The 16,426-nt window shown below is 47.8% G+C and overlaps 1 protein-coding gene across 6 annotated transcripts in view; it reads left to right on the top strand.

The window, feature by feature from the left end:
- Positions 1-16,426, top strand: part of APBB2 (amyloid beta precursor protein binding family B member 2) — a 359,038-nt gene that overhangs the window by 191,287 nt on the left and 151,325 nt on the right. For all 6 annotated transcript variants that reach the window (XM_055138249.1, XM_055138252.1, XM_055138253.1 and 3 more), the window contains one exon: positions 13,549-14,373. In XM_055138249.1, coding sequence (XP_054994224.1) covers positions 13,549-14,373 — 825 coding nt within the window. The remainder of the gene's footprint in view (positions 1-13,548; positions 14,374-16,426) is intronic.

Raw genomic sequence — 16,426 nt, 5'->3', positions numbered from 1 at the left:
TTTTGGGAATTCTTTGGCATTTGAAATATTTGATTATATTGCTAAGATAGATTTAGTTCGGGAACTTTTTCTGACTAAGGCTGACAAATTTATAAATAACATTTTTCCTGTTAAATGGAGGTGAACTAATTAAGTGATGTTCAGAAATCTTTTATTTTCACAATACTTAAAATGTATTTATTCTTCCTATTGGCTCTCAAATAGTTTCATTCCTTGGGAGTGCTATCAATGAGATCATCAAACTGTTATTCAGCCTTGGTTCCTAATACCCACCTTTATTGCCATTAATTCTGTTGCTGTAGAATGTGAGCATCTTATTGGACAGCAGTATTCTTTTTCCAGTGCCATTTTTCAGCTGGCTTTTTTTTTTTCTCTTGAACGTTTAAGTGCCAGCTAGTGGCCCAGTAACGAGTAAAGTTTCCTTGTCCAGCTCTCAAAAGTTGTGGCTACGGGATCCTTAAGAAGGAAAACAGCTTTCCAAAGGCCAGAGAGTTAGTTGAGGGGCTAAAGCACTTGCCTTGCACCCCTGGTTAGATCCCTGGCATTGCATGAAGTCCCCGGACACTGCCGGGAATGACCCCACAAAGCCCAGAGCCAGGACGAAGCCCTGAACACTGTTGGGTTTGGCCCTGGGAGACAAATAAAATCAAAGATGCCAGTTTATAGCAGGAGCTTCTTCTCCAAGGGCTTAGCGTGCAACCTAGTCCAGTAATAACCACAGTCCGATGTTTCAGCGTTTGACCACTGTTTAATTTCTTCCCTTTAGAAATTGATTTGAGGGGCTGGAGAGATAGCACAGCGGGTAGGGCGTTTGCCCTGCACGTGGCCGACCCGGGTTTGATTCCCAGCATCCCATATAGTCCCCCGAGCACCACCGGGAGTAATTCCTGAGTGCATGAGTAATTCCCTGTGCATCACCGGGTGTGATCCAAAAAGCAAAAAAACAAAGAAACAAACAAAAAAAACTAAACTGATTTGAAACTTAGTTTATGGAGCAGTGAAAGCAACTGTATATTCCTTCTTTATAGCTCACTGATGTTTTTTATTTTTTATTTATTTTTTATTTTTTGCTTTTTGAGTCACACCCAGCGATGCACAGGGGTTACCCCTGGCTCTGCACTCAGGAATCACTCTTGGTGGTGCTCGGGGGACCATATGGGATGCTGGGAATTGAACCCGGGTCAGCCGCGTGCAAGGCAAACGCCCTATCCGCTGTGCTATCACTCCAGCCCCTGACGTTTTTTTAAATGTAAACCATATTCTCAAACTTAATCACGTACCACGTTCATTGGTGTTGGTATTAAAGCTTATATTTCAAGAGATTATTCATCACCTCAAGACGCTGAGACTCAGAAATAATGAAAGTCGTTCAAAACCTGAGCAGAGAAATAGCTCTGGGAGAAGCGCAAGCTGTTCCCACATAACTATTTCAGAAGTCTTAATTCTTAGGTGAATGAATCACCGTCTCTGGCATATGCTTCCAACAGAGGCAGCTGCACATCTGTCAGGGTGACGCGTGGGGACCGTTGGCCCGTCTGGAGTGCCTTCTCTTCCTCATTGGCTCATGCACTCCCACCTGCTCTTCCAACCCGACGCCACTGTTCCTGTCCTAGGAAGCCGTCCTTGGCCTTCTCCCCTCATCCCTCCCACCTTCTCCTAGAGCCCTCTGCCTACCGTACGCCTAACAAGACACGCATCATAGCATAGCACATTCATCTCACTGCCCAATCAGACTTTTTAACTTTTGGTAGGCAGTTGTGAGGGGGGCTCCCAAACTGTGCTCAGGAAGTTAGGGGCCCTACCTGCAGTTTTTTTGTTTTGTTTTGTTTTTTGCTTTTTGGGGGGTTACACCCAGCAATGCTTAAGGGTTACTCCTGGCTCTGCACTCAGGACTTAGTCCTGGTGGTGCTCGGGGGACCACATGGGATGCCAGGGATCGAACCCGGGTGGGCCTAGTGCATGGCAAACACCCTACCTGCTCTGCAATCGCTCCAGCCCCCCTACCTGCAATTCTTGGTCAGTTGAGCTGTCAGTTCAATTGAGGCCCTGCGGCACTGGGTTTACCTGACCACCCCAGCAGTGGGGTGAGTCTGCAGGGCCATGCCCAGAGGTGGTTGGGGGCCTCCACGGCTGCACCCCACTGTGCTCTATGGCGGTGGGAATTGAACCTGGGCGTGTGCTGGACTTACACTCTAGCCGCTGTACTGCTCCGTACCCTCAGGGTGGGTTTCCTAAAGGAAGACAGCTGCACGTGACGGTGTCCTCTCAGCTCGAGAAGCATCCAGGCTTCTCATCTCATTACAATGTCATCTCACTATCCCAGTGACCCCCGTGCCTCTTCACCTTTGCCTCTTTTGTTCTTAGAGAAATTCTGATTTTTTTTTGGTCACATGGAGAATTTATTTTTATGAGTGATTTCAGGAAACCAGCTCGATTTTGCCTCTCCTTCCTAAAAGAAAAAAAAAATCTGAGATTATTTTTTTCTCTTTCTTTTCCATTTCCTTAATAGTCTGAGGTCTAGTTCAGAAGGCAGCATTGTTTTCAGGGTGAAAGTCCTACCGTTAATCTCTCACTGGAAATAAAACCGGGAAGCAGAGAGACAGAGATGGAAGCACAAGGAGATCTGGACTTCCCCATCCATATGTCAGTTCCAGTCTCACAAGTGTGGTGTGCGCCTCGGAGGACCTGTTTCTTTCTTTGTAAAATTTTATTGGATCAGGGGGCTGGAGCAATAGCACAGCGGGTAGGGCGCTTGCCTTGCACGCGGCCGACCCAGGCTGACCCAGGCTGACCCAGGTTCGAATCCCAGCATCCCATATGGTCCCCTGAGCACCGCCAGGGGTAATTCCTGAGTGTAGAACCAGGAGTAACCCCTGTGCATTGCTGGGTGTGACCCAAAAAGCAAAAAAAAAAAAAAAAAAAAAAAAAAAATTTTATTGGATCACCGTGAGATAGTTCCAAGCTTTCATGTTTGGGTTACAATCATACAATGGTCAAACACCCATCCCGCCACAGTGCATATTCCCCACCACCGACATCCCCAGTATACCAACCCCCCCCTCGTTTCTACTTCATTTCATCTTCCACAGAGGCTGGAAGGCTCAGGGAAGAGCAAGAATGGGCAGGTTTAATCAGATTTGGTGATCACTGGACTGTGGGCTTAGACCTCTGCTGGCATCCTTACAATTCTTTTTTTTTTTTTTTTTGCTTTTTGGGTCACACCCGGCGATGCACAGGGGTTACTCCTGGCTTTGCACTCAGGAGTTACTCCTGGCGGTGCTCAGGGGACCATATGGGATGCTGGGGATCGAACCCGGGTCGGCCGCGTGCAAGGCAAACGCCCTACCCACTGTGCTATCGCTCCAGCCCCATCCTTACAATTCTTGGTGGGAGGAAAGCTTTTGTTAGTTCTTAGGTTATTTCATTTATTCATTTATGTGTTTATTTTTATTTCATTGAGTCACAGTGAGAGACCTGTTATGAAGTTGTTCATGATTGGGTTTCAGCCATACGGTGTTCCAACACCCATCCCTTCACCAGTGTCCTTTTCCTACTGGTACCTCAGTTTCCCTCCTGCCCCACGCCCCTCTGTCTGCCTCTATGGTAAGCTCTCTCTCTTTTTCTCTCTCTCTCTCTCACACACACACTCTCTCTCTTACCTCCCCCCCTCTCTCCATCTCTCTCTCTCCTCCACTCCTTTCTCCTCTCCCCTTTTGCACTTTATGGTTTGCAATAAAGATACTGAATGGTTATCATGTATATCTATATATCCCTTGACCTACTTTCAACACTCTTCGCATAGTTCTTCTCCAAAGTGATCATTCCTAACTATTACTATTGTCATCCCGGCCTGTCCTGAAATTAAAGTGATGCCCTCACACAGTTTTATCTAGACTTCTTAAACAAAGCAAAAAAAAAAAAAATCCCAATAACTTTGTGTCTTAACTAAGTTTCTTTCAATAGCTTAAAGGAAGAAATCAGCTCCAAGTGAATCAGCTTCCTAGTCCCCAATGGGGAGAAGTAATTGATGGATTCCAATCCCCAGAAGTCCATGTTTTCGGCACAGCTCCGTTCAGGAATTCTAGCTATGCCGGGCAATTTGTTCCCTTCTCTGCTTCTTACCTTCACCTGCTCATGCGTTAGGTTCACACAGGTTGTCTCTTCGTGGCGACCCTTTGGATCTCTTGTCTTAGCCTTGTCTAGTCCAAGTAGGGAAAGAGAAACAGGAGCACATTTCTTCTGATCATTCTGGCAGAGTAGTAGGTCTGGTGTGCTGGGTGGTTCCAGGGGATTCCTGGAACCAGGCCCCACTCCAGGGAAGCTTTGCTGTGCTGATTCAATGGGTCTGGGCTACTGCCCCAAGCAGGAATGGGTAGGGATTATCCCTACCTACAACTCACGTGTGGTATCTTTAGAAGCTCCAGCCCCTGGTCTGACTGAATGCAAAGTGCTTGTCTTGCACGGAGGAGGTCCTGGGTTTGAACCCCAGCATCGATAGATACATAGAATACAAGCTCCGTGAGATTAGATTTTTTTTGTTTCGGGTTCCTTTTCAAGAAGGATTTATTTTCTCCATGTTAAAAATGATTGAAAGGAGGAAAAAAAAGAAATTAGGTATTTTCTATTTTGTTGGCTTTGTTCACTGCTATGTCCTCAGTATTTAGAAGCCATCATATGTGCATGGAAAAGTAAATAATTTTGAGCAAATGAGTGTGGGAGAGATTCTGAGGCCTTGAGAAACTGTGGAGAGAAGGAGGGACTACATGCCAGGCTATAAAAAGGTGTTTCTCCATCCTGCATGCAGGAGAGAGCTACATTGGCTGTCAGCATACTTTTTTTTTTCTTCCAAAATAAGATTTTTTACTGAATCTCTGTGAGGTAGACCCTTACAAAGCTGTTCATGATTAGATTTAAATCATACAGTGTTCCAGTAGTGTTCCCTCCACCAATGTATATTTCCCAGCTTACCTTTATGGCAGTATTTCCCCATACACACACCTCTCTCTCTCTCTCTCTCTCTCTCTCTCTCTCTCTCTCTCTCTCTCTCTCTCTCTCTCTCTCTCTCTCTCTCCCTCCCTCCCTCCCTCCCCTCTCTCCTTTTGAGCCTTGTGGTTTGCAGTACAGATACTGAAAGGTTGTCATGTATATCCCTTTACCTACTTTAAACACTCAGTTGTTGTCCAGCATGATCATTCCCGGCTATCATTGTCAGCCTGGTCCCTTCTCTTTCTCACATACCCTCCACTCCACACACAGTTGTGGTAGATTCCAAGCATTGACCAGTACAGCCTTGAATATGAACATATACCTAAGCCTAGATTAGGACTCGACCCTCTTGAATTGCTGTTGGATCTCTACAGGGCACTCTTAAAACAGCGTGGTGAACAGATGTGGGACGTGGCAAAATGTTTCAGCCCCTTCTAGTTGCCAGAACCCCAAGAAAAGCTAACTCAGTAGTGAAGCCCATGCAGAGTCCTTGTTGCTGTATCTTCCTACCTCACTCATTTTGCTCCTCTGGTGTCCTATTGTGTTCTTGGCCTTGAGAAGAGCAACGGACACATGGAGACACTTGACAAATGGTAATGAGTGAGGGGAGCAGATGAAGGAATCCGTCCTTTATTACAGAATGCTCTGATCTGTGCCAGATTTTATGAAAGAACTGGAAATTATGGGATTCTAAGGAGGAAAGGGAGGCGCAGATCTTAGCCACTGTGAGATGCCACTTTATATCCGCTGAGAGAGCAGGAACCAAAAAGGACTTTGAAAACTGTTGATGAGGATGTAGAGTCTTTGGAACCCTTGAACACTGCTGGTGGGTACATGAAGAGCTCAGATTCAAGTCTTGGATTTTTAAGGAGCAAAGTAAATTGGTCTAGATAGTGTGTTGAAGGATTTTATTTTGTCCTTTGCAGATGCACCATGGGTTAAAATAGGAGATAGCTGACTGCGGATTACTTTATCTTCCTGATACTGATTTTTTTGAAGGGAAAACCCCGGCAGTACTCAGGAATTACTTCTGGCTCTGAGCTTAGGGGTCATTCCTAGCGGGGCTCAGGGGACCAGATGACATGTCAGGAATCAAACCTGAGTTGGCCATATGCAAGGCAAGTGTCCTACCCGCTTTACTATTCCTCCAGTTCAATTGCGTTAGTATTTTAAGGAAAAAACCAGAGCTTAGTGATTACTAGCTGACGGTGGTATCTCTATCTTTAATAACAAACACAACCACTCATCCTAGACTTTTTTGTAAGCATTTCATGAGATGTTAATGGCACACCTGTCTGTGCATTTTAATCAATGATTTCTTCTACACACATTTCCTTCATGTTTCGGATTTGGGACCAAACCTATGATGCTCCCAGCTATTCCTGGCTCAGCTCAGGAGTGATGATCTCTGGTGGTGCTGCCCTGGGTGATGCCAGGGTAGTTGGGATACAAGGAAAGTGCCTTAACTTCGGTACTGTCTCTCCAGCCCCAAAAAATTTCTTAAGTGTCTCCAACATGCTAGACTTTTATACTTATTACATACAGCAAATCCTAATTGGGAAAATCAATCTGATGTAAAGCAATTAGAGAGAGAGATGTTTATGGCCCTTTGTGTTGAGAAAGGGTCTGGCTGGAGAGGCAAGGGAAGGCTTCCCAACGAAGTGATACCCATGCTGGGCCTTAGAGAAGGGGTGGAAACTTGCTGGGAAGGACAGATGGGTACAGAGATAGGTCAGGGATGAGGACCATGGCTTGTGTGGTCAGGGTCTTCCTAATGCCTGTGAAGCCACTAACTCAGATGTATGACATTTTTTTCTCCTGACTGTCTTTCTTCTGTAGATTGGTAGCGCCCAGCCAGGCCCCCTCCCCCACTGGAATCACCCACAGAACTCAGAGTACCCCGACTGTTGCCAGTCGAAGACTCACTTGAATGAGAACCTTTGAGGATAGGATTGATTCGGCTTATGGATGGTTAGGAAGTTACCCCCAAAGAAGGCCTGCAGTTCAGGCTGAGAACAGTCGCTCCGATGCCTTACTCCCTTTCACACCTGTGCTCTGACCTTTCAGAAACCTCTGGTGCCCTGACCTTTCTCACCCTCAGACCCAGCCCCTATCCCTCCTGCCAGCTCAGCCCCATGCCCTCTGCAGGCCAGATTCCAGCGCTCATTGCTCACGCCCCCCTCCCTCATTGCCCCCCCCCCCCACACACACATGCACGCACACACCTGTTCTCTCGTGGTTCCCTTCTTCCTCATTCCATCAGTTGCCTTCACATTTTGTTCTTGGTTCTTTGCTGCTTTTTTAGTTTTGACACCAGTCCCACTTGTTTACTTTTGCTGTTGCTGCCAAATCCCCGGGATCATTGACAAGACACGGAGCTGACATCGCTTTTCCTTCCGGAGTTCTGGACTCAGGCCTTACACGCAGGGCCTTGACGCGTTCAGAGTCAGATGCGCGTGCGGCACGTGAGCGGGGTGCTCTTTCATGCTTTCCCACCTGCAGTCCTGACTCCCGCCACCTCCGAGAGAAGAGCCTGTCCTTTCCCCCTGAGGATCGCCCCGGCCCCTTTGTCGTGAATGAACTGATGGATGCGGGGGTTCCTGGTGGGCTCTTGATTCTGTTTCCTCAATGGATCCGCTTTTATATCGTCATGTTTATTCCTTTTTAAAAAATGTCACTAACTCTGTGTTGCTGCCTTGAGCCTGTTTCTAAATGCCGCCCCCTCTTTGAGCTTCCCGGGCTGCTCCCCGCCAGGGGAGACTAATCTTCCTGAGAAAATTGCTGTTCCAGGTTTGGGATTTTTCTGGGCTTTGTGTCCCTGCAGTGACATAGGTGCCTGTCCCCAAGCTGACCTTCTCTCCTCCCTCTCCCTAGCACTGGTACCCCTTGTCCTTCTCCTCCCACCCTGGGGCACCCTGATGGCCCTTCGTGGTGTTCCTCTCCCCAGCCCCTCCTGGTCTCTGCTCTTCTGTTCACAGAAAACAAGGGACCCTCCTTATTCCAACAGAAATTCCCACCCCCCCCCCCGTGTTCTTCCCCACCCTCACCCCGGCTTTATTCCCTTAAGCTGCTCTGCCCACCTCTGCCTTCTTACCTTCAATCCCTCGGGCTCCTGCTTCTTTCCACACCTTGGTCTAGGTGCAGGTGACCAAGGCAGAAGCCTCTTCATGTGTTTGGGGGGTGGGGGGGGGGAAATGGGTGCTCAGGGCTTACTTGTGGCTCTGTACAGCACCATCATTCTTGATGGTGCTCAGGGGACCCTATGTGGTGCCAGGGATCAAACCCAGGTCAGCTGCGTGCAAGTCCAGTGCCTTGCCCGTTGTCCTACCACCTCTCTGCCCACCCCGCCAAGAGGGTATGTCTTAAAAATAACATACCCTCTTCTATCTCAGTGTCTGAGTTCCTGCTTGTGAGCAGGGTATATACGTGATAACCTGATAACCTTTTAGTATCTGTAATGCAAACCGTAAGGCCCAAAATTGCAGGGGGGAGGGGGAGAGAGATAGAGAGAGAGAGCGCAGAGTGCCTCCATAGAGGCAGGTTGTGGGGGCAGGAGGGAACCTGGGGCATTGGTAGTGGGAAATGCACGCTGGTGAAGGGATGGGTGTTGGAACATTCTATGACTGAATCCCAATTATGAACAACTCTGTAACTGTGTATCTCACTGTGATTCAATTAAAGGTTTTTTTAAATTAAAATTAAAATACTGTATGCAGTGGTCTTCCTTTTTTAAAAATTATTTTTATAAAGTTGTTCACAATAATTTACTACATTTAATATTCCAAAACAAATCCCAGTACCATTACATCTTCCCGACACTATTATTTCGAATATTTCCAATTCAGCTCCCAAAACCTGCCCCCAAAGGAGGACCTAAGTAATTTATTTTGTATTGCTTGTTACGAATATTCTGCTAAAATTGATCTTAAAAAGTTTCCTTAGAGGAAACTGTGTGAAGATTGTTGTGTTTCACCCTGGAATCATCAACCCTTTGTCTTGGTACATTGGTGGTGTAGAATATGAGCTGTTGCTCCAGGAATTCTAAAATTTCGAATACAGTGGCACAGCAGGGGTTAATTGGTTATTATTTTTTTTTAACTAGATGTTGACTTTGGAGTCTGGAGGCATCTCTGCGGCATGTTGCTCTCGTGTTGCTCTCTTCCAAGAGATTTATCTCTGAGTCTCTGGATCCTGGCCATTATTGAGCTTCTGTGGCGCCAGAGGCAGTTGCTGGGCGTGACTGCCAGGCACACGGAGACGGGGGGAGGAAGCTCATTCCAGATTCCATGAGAGCCTGGAGATTTCGGTCACAAGTCCCACATAGCTGGGTTTTTCAGCAGATTCGCTCATAAATGAGGCTCATCCCGAGCCTGTAGAAATAGGCTGGGGGGTGCTGGAGCGATAGCACAGCGGGTAGGGCTTTTGCCTTGCATGTGGCCGACATGTGTTCGATTCCCAGCATCCCACACGGTCCCCCGAGCACCGCCAGGAGTTATTCCTGAGTGCAGAGCCAGGAGTTAACCCCTGTGCATCATCGCCTTGAGTTCCGGAGGTTTTTGGCTGCAGGAGCTAGTTGGTCACCCATCCTCTCTGGGTTGCCCCACATGAGACAACCTGGCACGGGGCCCGGGGGCGTCTCTGTGGTTTGTTGCTTGTATTGCTCTCTTCTGGGAGATTTATTTCTGAGTTCTGAGTTCTCTTCCTCTCTCACCCTCCCCAAAGCCCCACCCTTCCCAACTAAATTTGCAAAAAGGTCACAGGAGGGTGATGGAATCCAAAAGTCTGATGAACGGTTGCTTAAATATTTTTGTCATGTCACATCCAGGATAGAAAAAAGCAACTTAAATAATAACTTGCCTAAAATTTTTTGGTAGTCTTTCTGTAAATGTTTATAGTTATAAAGAAGACAGGTAAGATTTTCTAAAAATACTGCTAGAACAGTAGAGGCTGGAGCGATAGCTCAGCGGTTGGGCATTCGCCTTTCATGCGGCTGACCCGAGTTCGATTCCTCCACCCCTCTCAGAGAGCCCGGCAAGCTGCCAAGAGTATTGAGCCCGAGCGGCAGAGCTGGCAAGCGTACTGGATATGCCAAAAACAGTAACAATAAGTCTCTCAATGAGAGACGTTACTGGTGCCCGCTTGAACAAATCTATGAGCAACAGAATGACTGCTAGACCAGAGTAACTAACATCATCAAATAGTCTTACCGAAATGCTTCCATGCATTTCTGTAAAAGGCAGATTCCCAACAGTTTCATAATAAGGAGAATAATTATTATGCTGAGAACATTCCTCAAGATAATTCTCACTCTTAACGATTCAGGAATCTAAATCTCATTTCTGTGTCCTATATGGTAGACCTATAGGTCTCATTCCCCTGGCCCCAAAAGAGCCTCCAATCATTGGGAAAGACGAGTAAGGAGAGGCTGCTAAAATCTCAGGGCTGAGAGGAACAGAGATGTTACTGGTGCCTGCTTGAGTAAATCAATGAACAATGGGATGACAGTGACACGGTGATATGATGGGCATAAGTGAAAGCTTTTTTTTTTTTTAAGGGCAGGGGGTTGCACCACACTGAGTGGTGCTCAGATGCTGCTTCTGGCTTTGTATTCAAATGTGGCTCCTCCAGGGCCAGGGACCAGCCTCGGACCCCCCACCCGCAGACCTGGAGCTTGCTCGGCCCATTCAACTGTCTCTCCAAGTACCAGAGGCAGCTTTCTGGGATCCCTTGTCATTTTGAAGGAGGTTGAATTAGAAATGTGAACATACCTTTTCCATAAAATTTGGTAGTACCAGCCAAAGTAGTATAAAACATTTTTAACCTTGTCACCAGACTGTTGTTTAAAAAAAGTACATAATATTTTTTCTTTTTTAATTTTTTGAACGGCCATGATGACAGTTATTCATGATTGAGTTTGAGGCATACAATATTGGAGTGCCAGTCCCTTCACCAGTGTCCGCTTCATCCACTTCCTTCTACCAGTGTCCGCAGCTTCCCTCCCGACCCCCAGCCTGCCTCTGTGGCTGGCATTTTTTTCTTGTCTTGTTTTTCCTTTGAGTCACTGTGATTTACTGTACTGTTCTGAGAGGCTATCATGCATATTACTTTACCTCTTTTCAGCACCCAGTCCTTGTCTGGAACTGACCACTTCTTGTCCTTGTGGAAGTGGTTCCTTCCCTGTCCTGTCCTCTTCCCCCCACTGACACAAGCTTCCTACAAAGGACAAGTTCTCCTCCCTCCATTTATATTATCTTTGGGTGCTTCCAGTATGATGAGGTCCCAGAGCTGAGAGTGACTGGATAAACCTGAATCCCCATCAGTAATCACACTTAAGAATAGCGCCTCCCCTAGAGATCATGGGATGGGGGTATTACTGGCAGCTCTCCGCCCAGATGAGATCTGGAGCAACCACGCACGACACGGCCCCTCTGCTCCTTAAAGACTATGATCCAGGAGGTCTACCAACCCATTTTGGCACCCAGAGACTTCTTATAGAAATGTATCCAGACTGTGAACTGAGCTAAAATAACAGAAGTTCAAAATCGCACGGCTACTGTTGCGGCTGCGTGAGCTCATATAATCTTTGTTTTCAGCAAGAAAACAAATTTTTAATTGATGCTTTTTCAGCAGGTTTGATTGTTGGGAAATTCCAAATAATAATAGTCAGTTCTCTGTTAAAATATTGAATATATTCCAAGTATAGAGAGAATAAAGTGAAGATCATTAGCCACTCAGGTGAGGGGTGGGTGAGGGAGGGGTGTATATTGGGGTTCTTGGTGGGGGAACAGGTGCACTGGTGAAGGGATGGGGGGGTTGATCATTATATGCCTGAGACTTAAACCTGAAAGCTTTGTAACTTTTGTCACGGTGATTCAATTTAAAAAAAAAAAAGAATAGTGCCTGGCCCTAGTAGGTTGAGCGTTCAGTATGGGCACTGCAGGGACCAGGGCGGAGAGCACCAGTGTGCCTGGCTTCCTACACACACACAGACTCCAAGGGGTGTGAGATCTCTTCTGAAGTTGTCCGTTGGGAATATTTGATGCCTGGAGATCATTTCCAGCTCCCCAGCACAGCACGCTGCGGGCTTTCCCCTCCTGTGACATTCCTATTTTGCCTGCAGGAGAGAACGTTGCCACAATACGATCTCTGGAATGTTCGCCATTAGCCGCACAGGGCAGTCTCGGGAGGGCAAAGGATCAGATAAGAAAGAAGTCATTCCTCAGAGCCCGAGAAACCTGAAACCTGAGACATTCTTGCTGGTGAATGGTGTCCCCTTCCACTGGGAGAAACTTTCCCTTGTTCATTGCAAGAGAAAGGGACTAAGGGGTGCAACACATAGGTGGTGTTGAACAATTATTTGAAATAAAGGCATCAGTCAGTCCTCCCTTAGAGGTTTGCAAGGGCATGTGGGTACATGCAAACAGCTGGCTCTGTGCTTCATTCCATGGAACAGATCAGGTGCCCGGGCAGAGCCTCTCTGGATCTGTAATCAAGACAACCCCTCCCCCACCCCGGACTCCATTGTAAGTCATAGTTTGGGGTGTGTACTCTTGAACAATCGGGCCACTTCCCTTGCCCCTGTTCCAGGGCTGAGACCAGGTCCTAAGTATTCAACAAAGTCATTAGTAAAGGCTACCGAATGAAGATTAAATTTTCCCATCATTCAGAACACCATTTCCCAGTACGATTGAGAAGAATTACTTTGGGCCTATCGCACAGTCTTAAGCAGTGACCTTCCAGAGTCATCGAGGAAGCCAGGGTCCCACAGGATTTAGGCGATGAATGTTTGCTGCCTAAGGAAGGCACAGAATAGAGATGGGGCGTGCATGTTCAGAAAGGGCTGCTGTTCAGGGGGTGAGCAGTGATGAGCCATGACCAGGGGAAAGAAGAGAGCACTCTTACAGGAACCCAGAAGTATGATACCCACCATTTTTTTTTGAGACCCCGTGATTTACACTGCTCTTCATGATACACCCTCATGTGTATGGTGTTCCACACTGCCACCAGCATCAGCTTCCCTCCCTCCCCCTTGGTACTGCAGGGCTGCAGACCTGTTCACAGGTGCAAATCTACAAAATTCCCCAGTGCCTTTCCATAAATCACTCTTCGCCTCGGTGGTCAGCCTCGTTTGGTAGAGCAGTGCTCAAGTTTTGTTGCCTCTGGCCATTTATTTATAATCCCTTACTCTGTTCCTTTCTGCCCCACATAGGAGATCACTCAGTGTCTGTACCTCTTCTAAACTTCCCGCAACATGCCACTCAGCAGCCATCCTTTCTCATAGCCAAGTAATATTCCACTGTGGATACCACTACTCTACCCAGTCGTCTGTTCTTAGACACTTGATGCTTCTTTATTCTAGCATTTGGATCCTCAGACCTGGAACGTTTATGCATTAGCTTTTATGCACCCATTTTAGGTCTTTTGTTTGCTCCTGTTGACCAGGAAAGTAAAGAGAAGTTTGGGGCTACTCCCCGAGCACGTGGGAGGGAGCGTGGGTGGGTGCAGTTGGTGGGCAAACGCGGCTGCCACCTGACCTTTCCCCCCCTTTCCTGTGCCCCACAGCTGACTCCGGTGCAGACCCCCTGGCAGTGTTTATGGCCAGCAGCGGACCCACAGACGTCTCGAATCGGAACAGTCCGGCCACCCCCCCAAACACCCTGAACCTCCGTTCCTCCCACAATGAACTGCTGAACGCGGAGATCAAGCACCCGGACGTCAAGAACAACACCCCCCCTAAATGCAGGAAAAAGTACGCGCTGACGAACATCCAGGCTGCCATGGGCCTCAGCGACCCCGCCGCGCAGCCCCTGCTGGGCGGCGGCTCCGCCAACATCAAGCTGGTGAAGAACGGGGAGAACCAGCTCCGCAAGGCGGCCGAGCAAGGGCAGCAGGACCCCAACAAAAACGTCAGCCCCACGGCCGCCCTCATCTGCCTGACGTCCGAGAAGCTGGAGGGCAAAGAGCCGGCGTCGGCGGCGGCGCGAGAGTCGTCGGGCTGTGACCTGCTGCCGCAGCCCCGCAGAGCCAAGAGCTTCCTCGACTACTATGCAGACCTGGAGACCTCGGCCCGCGAGCTCCAGCACAACCTGGGCAACCGCCACGAGGCGCTGGACCAGAAGGGCCGCGAGGGCCAGGGCCCCGCGCCCAGCATCCTGGAGAACGGAGACCTGCAGCTGCAGAAGCCTGGCCAGCCCCAGTCCAGCCCCGAGGACGGCCAGGTGGCCACGGTGTCCTCCAGCCCCGAGACCAAGAAGGATCATCCCAAGACCGGGGCAAAAACTGATTGTGCCCTGCACCGGATCCAGAACCTGGCGCCCAGTGATGAGGAGTCCAGCTGGACCACCCTGTCCCAAGAGAGCGCCTCCCCCAGCTCCCCGGATGAAACAGGTACCACTGCGGGGGGGAGGGGCAGTCTGGAGGGGGATACCTTCTCTGTGTGACTTCCATCAGGGATGGACGCTATCTCTACCAGGTCCTTCCGCAGGCCCAGGAGAACGTGAGCTTCTTGGGCCATCTGTGCCAAAGCTATTGCTTATTCCGGTCAGCAGTTTGGTTTGGTTCAGTTTGGTTTTGGGTGGACCATATATATCTCTTGGTGCTCAGGGCTACTCCTGGTTGTGCTCAGAAGGACCTCAGGGCATGAGTGCTTGAGTCTGGGGTTCCCTCATGCTTCGCATTTGCTCCAGCCCTTTGAGTTATCTGCCTAGCTTCTCTGAGCAGTGTTTTTTTTTGTTTGTTTTGTTTTGTTTTTTGTTTTTTTTGGGGGGTCACACCTGGCGATGCACAGGGGTTACTGGTTCTGCACTCAGGAATTACTCCTGGCGGTGCTCAGGGGACCATATGGGATGCTGGGAATCGAATCTGGGTCGGCTGCATGCAAGGCAAATGCCCTACCCGCTGTGCTATTGCTCCAGCCCGAGCAGTGTGTTTTTTAAAATTAATTTATTTTTATAAAGTTGTTAGTGATTTATTGCATTCAATATTTCAACACCAATCCCACCACCAGTGCACCTTGCCACCGCCATTATTTTTAATTTTTCCAACCACCCCTCAAGCCTTCCCCCTAGCAGGCCCTGGGTAATTTATTTTATATTGTTATAATTCTCCAGAAAGGATAAAAAGATATTTCCTCAGAAGGAGATATGTGAATATTGTTGTCTCTCACCATGGAGCCATTAAGCCCTTGTGGAAGATATTCCTCAAGTGTTGTTACTGGTTAAGCCTTGTGTGTTTATATTTTCTTAATCAAGATTGGTTGCCTTCTACTTCCCACCCAGTGTGGTATCTTGAGTAACATTTTTATCAAGGAAATAGGTCCTTCATGAAATGGTTATATAGAAAGAATATTGCCAGTGCTTAGGTAAACTATTTATTTGCTTAACAATCTAGAAAATTTTGTTTTGTTTTGTTAAGGAAAATAATGGGAAAAAATGGGATGGGCAGGATAGAACCTAGTTCAGAGAGCTAGCTGATCTAAAGTTCTTGGGAGGATTTATTTGTGCTCATGCTAACGAAAAGTTAAAAGTGGGGCTGGAGAGATTGGTCCAACAACAACAAAGTTTGAAGTATAAAAAGTTGAAAATATGTTGATTACATATTTTCCTCTTGATCTTTCCTGGGTAACATTTTATGAGGCTTGTTCAAGTGATATTTAAAAGAAAGACACTGGCATTTCTTTTAAAATCTATAAAGAAAAGTATGAGGCTCTGGGTTCAATCCCTAGCAGCACCCAGAAAAAACTAAAATCCAAGAGGCTACCAAACCTTCCAGTCAGTAAACACAAACTTCTTTACATCTGTGGGGAACTGGAATGTCATCTGTGACATAACCCTGGTTCTCACAAGCAGTATTATTTGTGGAAGTTAACAGCAGTGCAAGAGTCTGTGAATGTGTTCTTTGTCATGTTTTTCATTGCTAGTTCATCCGCTCATGCTTTCATTTGTTAATTTATATCCATACGCATGCCAGTCAGTTTCTAGAAGTCCACCCCATGGACTGTGCCAAGTGCCCAAGACATAGGAATGAACAAGAACTACTGTGGCTTCAGGGCTGTTCTGTTGTCCTGTTTTGGTAAAATTATCTTCCACCTCCTGGGCTGCCAAAGTTTTCAAGCAAAGAAGAGGTGTTCTGCCACCCTTGGCACTATGTAATCTCATCAGCAGCCGAGACCCATAGACTGTAAACTAAACCACCCGGAAGAGAGTGTCGTAGAATGTCCCGATCCCGCGCCAGGCTGTCTTCCCCTCAGAGGGGGGCGGGTTGAGTTTCCCTCCCCCCCCAGCAGAACCCCGGCAGCCAAAAACCTCCAGAACCCAACCGCCACCTTGCTCAAGGCCACTCTCCACATGCTCAGACAAGCCTCACCCAAGAGGGAACTGGCAGAGGAACCCAGGTATGCAGGACCCGTGCCTGCTCAGGTCAGGACTGGGCCTCAGCTCCC

Source organism: Sorex araneus, chromosome 5 (assembly GCF_027595985.1).
Source record: "Sorex araneus isolate mSorAra2 chromosome 5, mSorAra2.pri, whole genome shotgun sequence".
Taxonomy (NCBI): domain Eukaryota; kingdom Metazoa; phylum Chordata; class Mammalia; order Eulipotyphla; family Soricidae; genus Sorex; species Sorex araneus.
Note: the sequence above shows the minus strand (reverse complement) of the source record. Positions and strands in the feature narration are given on the sequence as shown.